Genomic DNA, 14,204 nt, shown 5'->3' with positions numbered 1-14,204 from the left:
CATTTTGTCTTATTTCATTCAAAATGGATGTGAAACTTACTGGCATACCTAGGCTGCAGCCCCATGCAAGCAAGCAAAAAGCAAAATATTGAAAATGGAAGATAAAGGTAAACACTGGCTAGCAGGCAGCTAAACTCACCCTTTTGTACAGCCTATGGTCCACCAGGGGGCTTTAGACAGTAAAACAACACCAAAGAGCTATTAGCACGTGAGGGTCACAACAGAAACCTTATACACAGCTTTATTTCAACAACCAAAAAAGACTAAAAAGTGGTTCCCCCTTTTTTTTTTTTTTTTGAAAGAAAGAGAAGGAGAGTGGTGATGGGGTATGTGAAATGAGCAGGTAGAAAATTCACCAATTCATCGTGAGGTCTGAAAACGCTGGCGTCACATGACGTGGCAAAATTCTTAAGAGACGGGACCCTTATTGATTCCTGAAGCCATTACCTACCTACCTTTTCTGAGAGGGTGTTGTACGAGGTTTTCTATTTTAATACTTCGCAGGGACAGGACACATGACAGTTTCCCTTAAAATAAGACTCAATACCCCAGCGTGGAAAGAGGGTTACGTTCACCCGAGGGAAAACATGAGCTTTCAGTTCTACCGATTTTTAGGACACAGGGATGGGAAGAGAATACGGTCGGTATGCAAAAGTTATCAAAATCTGCCTGCTCATTTTCCTCTAACGTCTAAACCATTATGGGGCGAGTCAGGAAAAGAGCCACTAGGGGTCTTTATTTTATCCCAAAGAATGAACAGGAATTCCAAGTCCATAATCTGATGTTCTCCTCACCACAAACCTTCTTGCCACCCTCAGGAGGTTATTACTTGTTAGAACACGAACTTAAGAAAGGTGAAATCCTCATGAAATTCTTCTCAACTAGCTTCTAAAGAGAGAGCTTTGAAAACAAGAATGAGAGTGTTCCTTTGTTCAGCTTACTCTGGGAGCCGGCCTTTTAGGCACGGATGTTTTGCCTAACTGTCTTAACCTCTCAACTCACCCAATGCAGACGTAGGGCATGGCTTTGGACGAGAAAAACAAAGAAGGAGCATGGGACTTGATGCGAGTTTGCTCATAATGACCAAGGTCGCATTACCCGCACGTATTTTCAAAGTTTGAGGTGAAGACTAGGAGAAACAAGGAAAATTCAACTTCCAAACATTCTGGTTCCAAAGAAGAGCCCCGTAAAGCTAATTTCCTTGAAAAGAAAATCTGTTGTGAGAGTGTTAACCACAGTCTCAGCAGGGCTGGGGGAGACAAACTGGAGGGGAGAAAGGAAGGAGGGAGTGCGAGCACAGGTGAGCACGTCCAGAAAAGGGCGGAGGGAAGTCCCTGATCATGGCGGAGGGAAGTCCCCGATCATGTGGACCAAACAAAGAGAATCTCACGTTGCCAAAGGTACGGCCCAGGGGGGAGAGAAGAGAGACCGACCTCAGCAGGGATTCTAGAACTAACGTAATTATGTCACAGGCGCTTCATGTTTTGATACGCATTTCCTAACAAGACTTCCCATTTGAGTATCGATACGGGTATCTCATTGGCCAGCTGGTCACGGGGAAGGAGACCCCAGTTGCTGCAGGGTAGAGGGCAGATGGGCTGCGGAGGTCTAGTAAGTGTGCACCAGCCTCTTTCCAATAGCATCGCAGCTAGAGAATGCCAAATACAGCCTAAAGGATGTTCTCTTTAAAATGTTTATTACGATGAACGTGTGGCTCTGAGCACACTTCCTCTCAACATGCTAGAAAAGAATTCTTTTGTTAGCAGAAGGAAAAGCGCAGATGGCCGTTGACCCCTATTAAGTCTCCAAGTCGCAAACATTCTCGAAGTTGGCAAGTTTTAGGAGTAAGAAAAACTGAAGTGAAAGGAACCGTCTGAGGAATCGAACTGAACCTAGACGCTCGGGGTTTTGGTGCAGTGAAAGAAGAAGAGGCAAGAAGACACTAGAGAGCTAGTTTCTGGCTGGAGATCACAGCTCCTGATGCCCGGGGAAGCAACAAAACCACACAGGGTCACCGAAACGCAGCCCCGAAGGCCACCGTCACAGATGTCAGCCCAGAACCCTAACCTCACCAGGAAAACAAAACAATCTCCCCGGCTGTCCCCAAATCTAAGGAAAGAGCCTGCTGTCCACAAAGGAACCTCAGATTTGAAGGAACAAAGAGGAACCCCTCTAGCTGGCCTGGTGGGAAGCTGCCCTTGTCTCCGGGGGCCTGTTTTCTCCGGATGGAAAACGCACGTCTCCGCGCAGATGGCTTCCCTCGGCTGCACACGTCCAGCAGGGGGCGCCCGCGACGTGGCAGAAAGTCTCCGTGGGAAACCCTGCCCAGAGTCGGTGGTTTTCTACCTCTTCCCTGAGAACAGGAACTCTGTTTGTTCTCTGGACACAAGCTGGCACAGGAGGGGCTCGGAGTGGAAAGCACGCTGCAGGGTGGCGTGCAAGTAAGAGGGTGAAGAGAAAACAGGCAGCAACAGCCAGTCCCACTAGGCTGTCCTCACACCCAAACTGAGACAGGAGACCCGGCAGGAATCTCTGCCGCTCAACATTACAACGTGCCGTGAGGCAGTTCCCGGTGCTCCCAGTTGCTCCCCAGCAACTCGGTCCCTAGTTGGAGATCGGCTCTCCTACTGCAACTTGGGACGTTTACTCTGATGAATTTCGGGGAACTGGCTTTACGCAAGAGTTCATGAGTGGTTAGGAGGGTCAGGGTCGTTTCATTGCTCTCGATGAGTAAACCGTCTAGATGAGGCTTAATGTTACCTGTGGCGGCAGCGGCGTAGAAACCTCATTATTTTTCGAGCAGCTTGGTCCTGCTTTTTGGTTAGCAAACTGCTCCTGAAAAAGCCGGAACATCACTGTCACGGGAAGGGTACCGCCACGCTTAAGGCGCAAAAGCTGAAAACGGGTGAGCGGGGACAGAGGACGTGGCGAACCCGACCGCACCCGCAGTATGGCCTTCGGCACATGGGGTGTGGGCGTCACCGGCAGAGAAGGGGGGAGGCCACGGATGGCACTCTGGCCGGCCGCAAAGGGTGGGGGGGGGGGCGGGGAGCAGGGCCGAGATGGAAAATACGGTGACAGCGGGCTGTTCTTTCACGAGTCTTCATGAGCTCACTTTGCGGAAGAAGACCTTCCGGCCCTAGACAGGCTTAGTCTAGAGGCTGGTTTGCCCGAGTCTGCTACTCTTCTGGGCTGTTGGGTTCTGAACTTCCATCGGCAGATTTTACTGTGCTCCGTCTTCATTACTCTAAGACGGACTATAGCTCACCTCTAGCTAGCCTCCCCAGGTCTCCCCTGCAGCGACGCCACACTTTGGGTGGGGGGGCGCCCCTCTCCTGAGTAGGAAACTTCGGTCCTGCCAAATTCTCACCCAAGCATCACGATAACTGGGTGGGCGTGGGGGCGGGGTGGAGGGAGGGGCTAAAGAGATACAAAGGTCGGTGAACGGCTCCGCTACATAGAGTCACAGCATCTGGAATGGCCCCTAAAGAAAGTCACTGCAACGCGCGCGTTCGGCCCCCGACGTCCAGGCAGGGCCGTTCTTTGGGCGACGCCGAAAGCTTCTCTTCCCCAGACGGCTTCGCCTCCACGAAATCTCAACCCACCTGAGTTTCTGTTGTACAATTACAGCTGTTCGGCGAGCCTGCCGTCTTTTGCCACATTTCTTATAACTCCGGTAATACTTCTGGATCAGCACAGCGGCACGCCGGCTCTGCTGAAATTTTTTTTGTTCGTAGTAACTTCGGAATTTACTCTGGATTAGGATGGCGGCCTGTGTCATCTTTTTATAAAGTGCATACTGCAGGGAGACAAGAATAAGCAGAAGAGTAACAGTAGCCACCGAGTCTATGTGTCCTTTGGGTTTGCTGGGGAAGGGAGAGCAGGAAAATGCTTTGACCCTTTATTATGATTATTACTATCACTATTACTATTACTGTTATTATTACTGTTCTCTGGTTTGGGTTCAATTATGAAGGACGCAAACTAGGAACCTCTTCACCTACCTTTCCCAAATGCAAAATATTAGTTTAAGGGTTGCCTTCAGACAACGTATTGCTTCAAATGTGCTTTTCCCCCCCAGTATCAAATATTTTGCCCTACTTGGAAACACATTTGATAGCAATACACTTAACATTTAGGAATAATGAGAACACATTTAGAAAGTATAATTTACATGCTTAAGATTAATATTTACTGTCCCATTTTAAGAGAACCTTTTTTACGCATCCCAATCACCACCATACACACGCCCACTTGGAGCGGTCGGCCTCCGATTCCTGACTATCGTTCCATACGACACATGTCTGAGTTGCAAGGTCCCAAATACAAGGCTTATCATGAAACGCTGACACCTTTAAGACATTTAACCTGCAAGAGATTAACACTCATAGGACCGACACAGGGGTAATGCCATGGAACCTGGAAAAGTGTCACGGAACCAGGGACTTCCCCAGAAGCCAGGAGCGGTGACCCTCCGCCCAGCCGGCTGCAGAACTACACACAGGAGAAGGAGTTCTCTTCCATTTCGGTCTCTAGGCACTAAAAACCCAGAGCTCTCCATACTTCAAAAATGCGATGTTCGAGCTTCTAATGAGACATAGAAGAGGAGGGCTCTGGGGTCAAGAAGTCACAAGGAAGCACTTTGCTTACAAGAAGGCAACTTACCATCCTGGGGGAAAATACTCCTGAGAAAAATCCCTGTTCCTGAGGACATCCCTGCCTGTATGAGCTGGACTGAGGGCCGGGACCGGACTGACCTCTCAAGAATGTTCAAGACACAGGACCCTTGTGCAAGAATCCTCTCAGGTCTTGTCTGACCTGCTTTCCGTTTTCATTTGCCCCAAAATCTCCTAAGACAAGAACGCTGCATGCTGCAGGGCTCCTGTGGCTTTTGTCCACTCGGCCTGTGCATACCGCACATGCAGAAATTACTGGAACCCAGGGAAGCACGCTGGGCAGCAGGGTGGTGCATTTTGGGGCTCGCGGGGCTCACGGTAATTGGCTCGGATGGATTCTCTAGACGGACATGGCCAAGAAAGTGTCCAATGACTGTTAATGCCAAAACCCACTGCAACGGAATAGCCACATGGTCCCCAGAGATGCACCGTACTTCGGCAGCCTGGCAAGGGGAGTATGCCTATTTCAAGACCCTGCCGTCTTAATGGCCCCTTCTTATCGCTGGTGATGGGTGTGGCGTTTGTGACTCTGGTGAAATGGTTTGTGAGAGGGACTTGGGTGTCATTACCTTCAAGGCTATCCATGTCAGCTTGGGGAGAAACAGAAAATACAAGATTAATGTTAGACTGCTGAATAGAATGAAATTAAAAACCAGAACCAATAAAACTCCCAACCGGAAAAAAAATAAAAAAAGAAAAAAGAAAAAGGCCATCTGGCTATCTTAATGCCTTCTGTCTTCCAAAATATTTGTCTTCTACTTGCCAGTATTTCAAAAAATATTGCCTTCTGTCTTCCTGGTTGTAGACAATACTTCTTTGGGAGGGTTTTTTGTTTGTTTGGTTTGGTTTTTGTTTTGTTTTTAACTTATTTTTGAAAAAGAGAGGGCGTGAGCAGGGGAGGGGCAGAGAGAGAGGAAGACACAGAATCCGAAGCGGGCTCCAGGCTCCGAGCTGTCAGCACAGAGCCCGACGCAGGGCTCGAGCCCACGAACCGTGAGATTGTGACCTGAGCCGAAGTCGGATGCTCAACCGACTGAGCCACCCAGGCGCCCCTGGGAGGGCGTTTTAAAAAACAAAAACAGAACTCATGTTTTGGAATAAACGCCTGTTTTAATCACAGACCTGACACGTGGATTCTGTGTGGCATCTGTTCTAATGTGAGCGTGGCTCCCTGCTTCAGAGCTCCAGGGACTGTGGTGTCAGCGTTTACACAATAAACCTTCATTTTCTGGGATCATGAACTCAATTGGCTCTAAGTCGAGGACTCCTCCCAGCCCACCCCCTTTCACTAATCCTAGAGAAACTCCAGAAAATGGCAACCCATATCAGAAATCAAAGTGAACCCTGGATCGGAGCAAGAGAACATAGTACCACACTTCCACTTCTCAGCATTCACTATTCCTTACATAAGCATTTAAAACCTCCGTATGGCATAGTCTCATAGAAGGTTCTAGAATCTACTGACAGGCCTGAACTTTATCCTGTGGACCAGTCAAAACTGAATTTGGCAAGTTTGTATGGGTTCCAACCACCCAGGTGGTTAGGAAAGTCTGATATTTACTTAGTTTCTCTGAGCCTCAGCTTCTTTGTTGAAAAACAGAAATAAAGTTATTTACTTCCAATCGTTGTAGAGAGCACACGTGATGGGATGATGTGCCTAAAAGATCTCACATATCCTAGGGGCCCCGTACACATTAGTTAGTTCCCTTTCCCAAGGGATGGCAGTTAGGTAAGCTTACAGGTTGTTCTGGAAACAGCAACCCTGTGTAAAGAACACTTAGAAATTCTTCCTGCACGTCTTAACTGAGGAATGCGAAAGCAGTTTAAAGATGTTCTGAGCTTCTTCAGAACTTTACAAGTCTTCGTGTGAAAACGGATGGGAGGAAGTGGAAAAGGAAAGTGGCTGCACAGTATATAATTTATACAACTCAAGGTCAAAGATAACTGCCACCGTTCACCTTCTCTGACCACCACACCAAACTCCCTAGTGGAGTTAATGGCTACGGAGGCGGTAGCCAAATTACTAGAACACAGATCCTCCCTTCAGACGCAGATAACTTCCTTTGTGCCAGATCAACGTCTCAGCTGGGAGATCATACCGGAAGGCCAACCATCTGAACAAAAACTACCCTGTGGGATAAGTTTAACTGCAAATGTTTTTTTGGGGGTAGTTTTTTCCTTCCCCCTCTGGAATATTTTCTTTTGTGTTTTGTTTTGTTTTGTTTTGTTGGTCAACATAATTCGAAGTTGGTCTCTGAATCGGGCACTGGACATAGTACTCTTAGGCCAAACCACACGCTAACATCCTCAGGGGCCTGTTGTTTGGACAAGGTGCACTTCCTACTGTGACCCAGGGCCGTGGTTTACCTGTTTGTATTTCCTGTAACAACGCTGAATGACGGCAGCAGCCACTTCTTGCTGTTCTCGCAAGGGTCGGCCCTTAAGGGTAAAGCGAAGCAAAACCACGATTTAGTGGAAGAAATTTCAACTTTTTTAAGACTTACGCAGAACTGTCACTCACATATGACTTCCTCCGAGACCCCAGGTTTACCAAAATACAGTGATAATCAGTTATAAGCAGAAATCAGGAAAAAAGTGAATTTACAGAATAGATCTCCCATTCCTGCTTCTAAATAGAACTATAACAGTTGGATGTTAGGAGGCCTAAAAGTCTTCATTTGCCAGGTATTTAACGAGTCAGGTATTGCACTATTTGTCCTCACGCGCTCTGCCAGATCTCCATCGTCGTTCCTAACCTAACCCCGGCTGCTCTACTGTGGGATCAATGATGATTGGCTTTTAACACCTATTCAGGGTGGTCAAAGGCTCCTTTGAGAATATGGAAGGCCACGGACCCTGTCCCGCCAAAAATGCACGCACACAAGCTTCACCATAAAATTTTAGGAGTCCACGGGCCACCTACGGTCAGTCCCAGGCCTCCATCCAGTTAGAAATCCCTGCTTTGGGTCATAAATCCCTTGCGGTGGAGGTGTCAACTTAATGTTAACTAAAGGATAAATATCCATTATCACTGCCAAGAATAAACTGAGATGCTGACATCGCACCACTGATCGGTTTTATTTCACTGAGGCTTCTGAAAATTATTAATAATTTCCTGTGACATAATAAGTCCAAATAACGATTCTATAGAATATACAGTGGGAGAACAAAATGGCATCAGGTTTTAGTTTGGATGATTCTGACTTTCGTCTATTCTCCCCCATCTTACGAAACGTCACAACATCAGAGCTCTCTTCTACTCTACCTTGTATTTCCGGAAAGCGGTCTGGACAAGCCTGGCAGCTTCATAGAGTTCTCTCTGCTCGTGATCAGACAGAGTCAGCTGAGCAAATTCGTTCTCTACCTTCTCACTGGTAGACGCGCTCAGGAATTCAGACCAATCTGCTGCTGAGGGAAGGCTGGGTTTCTCGAAAGCTATTTCACTGACTGGGGAGCCGACAGGGCTCAAGCTGGTATTAGAAGAAGGGGTTAGAGGCTCGTTATATGCACTTCTGAAACAAGAGGAGACACAAGGGAGAGAGACTGGTGACTGATCTGCACGACCCATTACATACTGAGTAAAGAGACAAGAGCCACTGCGCACCAGCAAGAATATGCCTTCCTTCAGTGCAGTGAGTTGCTAAACATCCTCTGTACTGGTAACTGTCCTTCAGTGAGTGAGTTCCTACTGAGTACCTGCTACAAGTTTAGCACGATGCTAAATACTAAGCCCACTGAAGACATTTCCTGCCCTTGACGAAACTTCAATTGAACTGGGGGGAGAGAAACATCGTGGGACACGATCTCACACGCACGAGGGGAGGGAAGTCACGGAAGAGGTGGGGAAGAGGGACCTGAAAGTTTCCTTCCTTCCATCGGGAGGTCTCGTATCACACAGCATTCATCAGACTGAATGAGCCCCCCGTGCCCTTCTCTGAGCCCGGGAGTTCACGCTGGTCAGTGGCCCACGGACTTCCACGGACCTGATCTGGGCAGCGCTTGGCAGACGATCGACATCGGCCAGGTAACTGGCCAGCCAGCTCATGGTACTGCTGATGGTGGCAGTGTCTGTTCTTTCCAAAGCCGAGGGCTCCGTGGGCACAAAACTCTCCTGCTTGATTCGATCAGGCGTGGCTTCGATGATGTGCTCTGCCAAGGTCATCATGTTCACCTGGAAGCCAGAAGTCACAGAAACACTCATGTTAAAAGGGAACCGCAGATGTTATCCAGCCCCCCCGCCCCGCCCCTGCCCACCCACGGGAAGAGAAACGAAGGGAGGGCGGCCCTCCACCTCCATCCGCTGGACCCGGTATCACTGTAAGGTTTTACACAACTCACCCGAGTGTGCAGATGCCTGATTCTCTCCAAATCATAGTCTGGCCTGAAACCTTTAGTCAAATCTTAGGGGACTTCTGCCTTGTGCCTACTCTCTGCTCGTGTCTAGGATCAACCACTTAATGGAACTGTCCCTGGGTACGTGTTATCTGGTGACTCTATGGGTAACCTAAGGGATGCCCCCCCTGCCCCCCCCACCTCCCAGCAAGGCCTTGCCTAGAGACCCCCAGTCCTCTAGAGGGCAGCGCCGAGCCAACCCGAGGGGACAGTTTATGGTTGACCTAAGCCAGTTAGATGATCCTCTTCTTGATTTCCCACCTTCCTGTGAACGGAAGGGAGGACATGGGACCCGCTTCTGGACAACGAGCCTCTCCAGACATCTGCTGCAGGGTTTGGGGCAAAGCTTCTGCTTTCCTGATGAACAGTATCAACGCCCTGGGCTCGTCCCCTCCTCTTCCTGCCTTGACTACAGACAAGCTCCGGCACCCACGTCGTAACCGTGAAACAACATGCGCCAGGAGGAATTTCGCCAAAAAGGACAGAGCGCTCAGGGGAAAATCTCGGTCCCTGATGGCGTCACCGAGCAAATGAACCTGTGCATTTCTTGTCATGTGAGAAAAATAAATCATTAGGCTGCTGATACTCGCACCCCAAATACATTCCTAATAGATACAATTAGGGCTCCTCACTGAGAGTCTGCACTGCCACGTATCTGATCAGACTCGGAGATATGGCCTTGTTTTTAAAAATTTCCTTGCACGTCTCTTGAAAATGGAAATTGAAGACAGCCGTTTACGGTTTTAAGCGATTTTAAGGTGTTCTCCAGGGACCCATACAAAGGTGATAAAATGCTTATCTGACAACCTGAATGAACCTCAAAATCAGTACGCTAAGTGCAAGAAGCCACACACAGAAGCCTACATATTTTATGATGCCATTGACATGAGATTTCCAGAAAAAGCAAAGCTCTGGGGATAGAAATCAGATCAATGGTTGCTTGGGGCTGGGAGGGGAGCAGAGGTGACCGCCAATGGGCACGGGAAACTTTCTGGGTGTGACGGAGGTACTCTACATGGGGCCGGATTCGCCACACGGGGCACTTGGAGGGGGCGGATTTTATGGGATGTTGAGTTAAAGACATGTGGGTGATTTCCCAAGTTTTCAATAAACAAGAATAATTCTTGTGATAGGAATAAAAATGAAAAACTATCACTGCCTTGCCTTTCCTTCCATGTTGGCCTTTCATTTGTGACTTGAGCAGAAGAAGTCCTACCTTGATTCGTTTTCCGTGAAAGTATTCGAGTATTTTATTACGAGCAAAGTGGAATTTCTGGAGACTGAAAGTTATAACTTTACATGTAGTCACCGCCCCCAACAATCCTTCATTTTATAAACACGTGTCAGTGTAAGAACATCTTAGCATCACCACGACTGCCACGCTCTGGGATGCCACATGACACGTTTTTTTTTTTTTTTTTTTTTTATCGTGAGGGCTGCAAAAAGCAAGGAAACTTAAATAACTTTAAGCAAAATAGTAACGTTCTAAGCAGCGGGACCCAAAAAGTCATGTCATCCAATTCCACATTTCTCGTACTGTGGTCAAAGATAGCCTTTAAATGTGCAGCTTTGGGTTTTTGCTCAAATTCTCGCTGTGGTCTAGCGTATGAGCCATTTTCACAAATGTGTCTGGGATATGTAAAAAGAACAATTATATATATATAATATATATATATGTATATATATGTATATAATTTTGTATATATATATATATGTTTGCTATGTTTATTAATTACATACATCTGCAAAATTACATGCAAGCATATCCTGCATGAAATCTATCCATATATATATTAAATCTATATACGAAAGCCAGCTTTCTAATTGTGTAGTTCCGTGTTTTTACGTCATTTCTGTATCTACTTAAGCTGACACATTCTGAGGCAAAGGTCAGTGGCACCTTATGATTACGGCTAGGCTTCCACATTTCTTTGTATTTATTGGTTTTTGCTTTAACATCTAGAAGCTGTGTGCTTAGTTACACAGCAGTGCACTACCATAAGGGTTTTATCTTCTCCAACAAAAGGTACCTCCATACTATGGACCTTGAATTGTGCTTTGTGTCTTTTTTCCTTTTATACTCATTTGTCTTTTATATCTTTGTCAGTGGCTTCTGGGCTTTATGGCTTTGTTTTCATGATCTTCCTGTGTGATTTCATTGTAGTTCTGTCTTTTACAAACAGCATACAGTAGAGTATATTCTGCCGCCTTCTTTTTTTTTTTTTTAACCCAAACTGAGAATCTTTTAATAGAATTGTCAGTTGGCAAAGTGAGGAATGAATCGCGCTTGAAAATACTACTGTAATTTTATGCTTTCTGCTTATTTCTGTTGTTGCAGTTTTTCCTGAACTTTTCCCCAAGTGGGTCACAATTTCCTTTGTTCCCCCTTCCAATAACTTAGAAATTCTGTCACTTGTTTTTATGCAGTCTAGCTGACGTTAGGAAGCTGACGTTCCCAACAAGCGTATTTCAGCCTCCACTTACCTATCAGTAACACGAGTGGAACGAAATCTGTGATCCTCCCTAAACAAGACAGCTGCTACAACACCCTTCACCCCACCTCTCTGGTGTTGTTAAAATAATCAGAGTATTAGTTATAGGTTAGTTTTAAAATATGACTCCTCCTCTATGTAAAGAATCCCTTCTTAACAAGTACCTTGTACCCACAGTCACGTTATCGCTAAGTACTCAGATGGATCAGTTTTTTTTAAAAAAAATTTTTTTTTTTCAACGTTTATTTATTTTTGGGACAGAGAGAGACAGAGCATGAACGGGGGAGGGGCAGAGAGAGAGGGAGACACAGAATCGGAAACAGGCTCCAGGCTCTGAGCCATCAGCCCAGAGCCTGACGCGGGGCTCGAACTCACAGACCGCGAGATCGTGACCTGGCTGAAGTCGGACGCTTAACCGACTGCGCCACCCAGGCGCCCCTTCAGACGGATCAGTTTTAACTGGGTTTATTTTTCAGTCCTCCGTGAATTCCACCTTGCCATTTCTTGAATTACTTCATTATTTTTCAATGGTATTTTTTCATTTGGTCGGAATACTTCTTGAGGCTGTTGCTTTTTCGTAGATACATGCTCTTGATTTAGCAGAATATTATTCTCTCAAGACTCAGTGAAAATGTAAAGTAGAATTTCTCGGGTTATTTTGTATTTCCTGCATCAATTCTGTTTTAGCAAAGGCCAGCTGCCACAAGGAGCTCTGGTACCCAAAGGCTATTAAACTTAAGTTCATTAAAATGATGTAAAATCAGGGGCGCCTGGGTGGCGCAGTCGGTTAAGCGTCCGACTTCAGCCAGGTCACGATCTCGCGGTCCGTGAGTTCGAGCCCCGCGTCGGGCTCTGTGCTGACTGCTCAGAGCCTGGAGCCTGTTTCAGATTCTGTGTCTCCCTCTCTCTCCGCCCCTCCCCTGTTCATGCTCTGTCTCTCTGTGTCTCAAGAATAAATAAATGTTAAAAAAAAAAATTAAAAAATGATGTAAAATCAGAAATCCAGTTCCTGAGTCACATCAGCTACATTTTCAGCACTAGATACCAAACCGGCCAGGGGCTACCATAATGGGGCATACAGACACAGAACGTTTCATTACCGCAGAAAGTTCCAGTGAACAGCACTGTTCTAGACGCTCAACACGGTTGAGCTGCCAAGTTTCACTGTCTGCTGATTTATTATTATGTTTACATTTATGTTTATAAATACTATCCTAGACTGGTTAGTACTGATACGCGGTATAGCCAAAGCCAGCAGCTGGTTGTGTAAATAAAGTTTTATTGGCACCTAGCCACACTGACTCTTATTTATTTATTTAAAGTTTATTTATTTATTTTGAGGGGGTGGAGGAAAGGGGGCAGAACCAGAGGGAGAGAGCAAGAGAATCCCAAGCAGGCTCTGCACCGTCAGCACAGAGCCCAAGGTGGGCCTGGAACTCAGGAGCCGTGAGATCATGACCTGAGCAGAAGAGTCAGACGCTCAGCTGACTGAGCCACCCAGGCGCCCAACACTCTGATATTACCTAAGGCTGCCTTGGTGCTCTAAAAGCAGATTAAATAGTCACGACAGTCTAGAGGGTCCACGAAGCCTAGAATATTTACCATTTGGCCCCTTACGGGAAAACTCTGCCAACCCCTTACCTAAAAAATTCTTTGATTTCTCAGGCAGCCTCCCACGCCTGCAGGGGTCGGCAGGTCGGTGGTGGAACCCCCGGCCCACCCATGAGGAACGGGGGCACACGGGCTCTTCACTGTGCTCAAAGCGGGACAGAGGGGAGCTGCTCAGCAGCCAGACGTCTCCCCAGGAACGCTGGCCAGGACGGGGGACCTCCAGGCCCCTCCCTCCTGTGGCATTTCGACAGGCCTGGTGCCCTATTGAATTTCTCGTGGGGGTTTTTCCCTGTGACATTTGTTTCGGGTTCTAGAGGAACTTGGAAAGAGAGGAGGCCAAACTCCCACTCAGGCTGCTCATTTGGTCCTCCCCTAAAATACAGAAGGAATACTTTATTTAGGGGCATTAGCTTGCTTAATAGCTTAACCTCAAGTTTACTTCACTAAATATTCTCTTAATCTATTGCAAGCTTAATGCCCCAAGAGGATTCTGGAGGTGCTGTTTTTTTTGTTTGTTTATTTATTTTTGAGGGGGCGGTGGGCAGAGAGAGAGGGAAACAGAGGATCCGAAGCGGGCTCTGTGCTGATGGCAGAGAGCCCGACGCGGGGCTTTAACTCATGAACCGTGAGATCACGACCGGAGCCGAAGTCGGACGCTTAACCGACTGAGCCACCCAGGCGCCCCAGGGATCCTGGCGTTTCTAGGCTTATCACAAGGACGGCCAATTATCGGCTCTCGGGCTATTTCGCTGCACCTCACGCCACATATGCTTTTACCACAGCCAGATGACAGCTGTGCTCATGTCACTTAGGTCATTTAAAAATCCTATCCACAGGCCTCCTGTTCTAGACGTTCTTGGGCTGTGACTCTATTAAACCGGTACTTAAATAGGAAACCAGTCTCCCCGGATGTGGAGGGAAGCGGAAGATGACTGGAGGGCCCCGGGTGAGCTCTGAGGAGCTGGTGGGAGGAGGGGAGGGCTATGCTGAGAGCCAGGTCCCTGGCGTTCAGGCCCCATTTACGACGTCGGAT

General features: G+C 47.3%; 1 protein-coding gene across 8 annotated transcripts in view; it reads right to left on the bottom strand.

Annotated features, from left to right (window-relative positions):
• The window catches only part of CAMTA1 (calmodulin binding transcription activator 1), an 850,500-nt gene that overhangs the window by 12,434 nt on the left and 823,862 nt on the right, over positions 1 to 14,204 (bottom strand). For 4 of the 8 annotated variants that reach the window (XM_045035028.1, XM_045035029.1, XM_045035034.1 and 1 more), the window contains exons 18-23: positions 8,660 to 8,847; positions 7,942 to 8,188; positions 7,044 to 7,115; positions 5,246 to 5,266; positions 3,606 to 3,799; positions 2,761 to 2,835 (exon numbers count right to left, since the gene is read on the bottom strand). In XM_045035028.1, coding sequence (XP_044890963.1) covers positions 2,761 to 2,835; positions 3,606 to 3,799; positions 5,246 to 5,266; positions 7,044 to 7,115; positions 7,942 to 8,188; positions 8,660 to 8,847 — 797 coding nt within the window. Of the gene's footprint in view, positions 1 to 139; positions 171 to 2,760; positions 2,836 to 3,605; positions 3,800 to 5,245; positions 5,267 to 7,043; positions 7,116 to 7,941; positions 8,189 to 8,659; positions 8,848 to 14,204 lie in introns of all 8 variants that reach the window. The other 4 variants (XM_045035031.1, XM_045035035.1, XM_045035030.1 and 1 more) reach the window with 3 other exon arrangements.

The sequence above is a fragment of the Felis catus genome, chromosome C1 (assembly GCF_018350175.1).
Source record: "Felis catus isolate Fca126 chromosome C1, F.catus_Fca126_mat1.0, whole genome shotgun sequence".
In the NCBI taxonomy this organism is placed as follows: Eukaryota; Metazoa; Chordata; class Mammalia; order Carnivora; family Felidae; genus Felis; species Felis catus.
The sequence above is the reverse complement of the archived record's forward strand: the minus strand, read 5'-3'. Positions and strand labels throughout refer to the sequence as shown.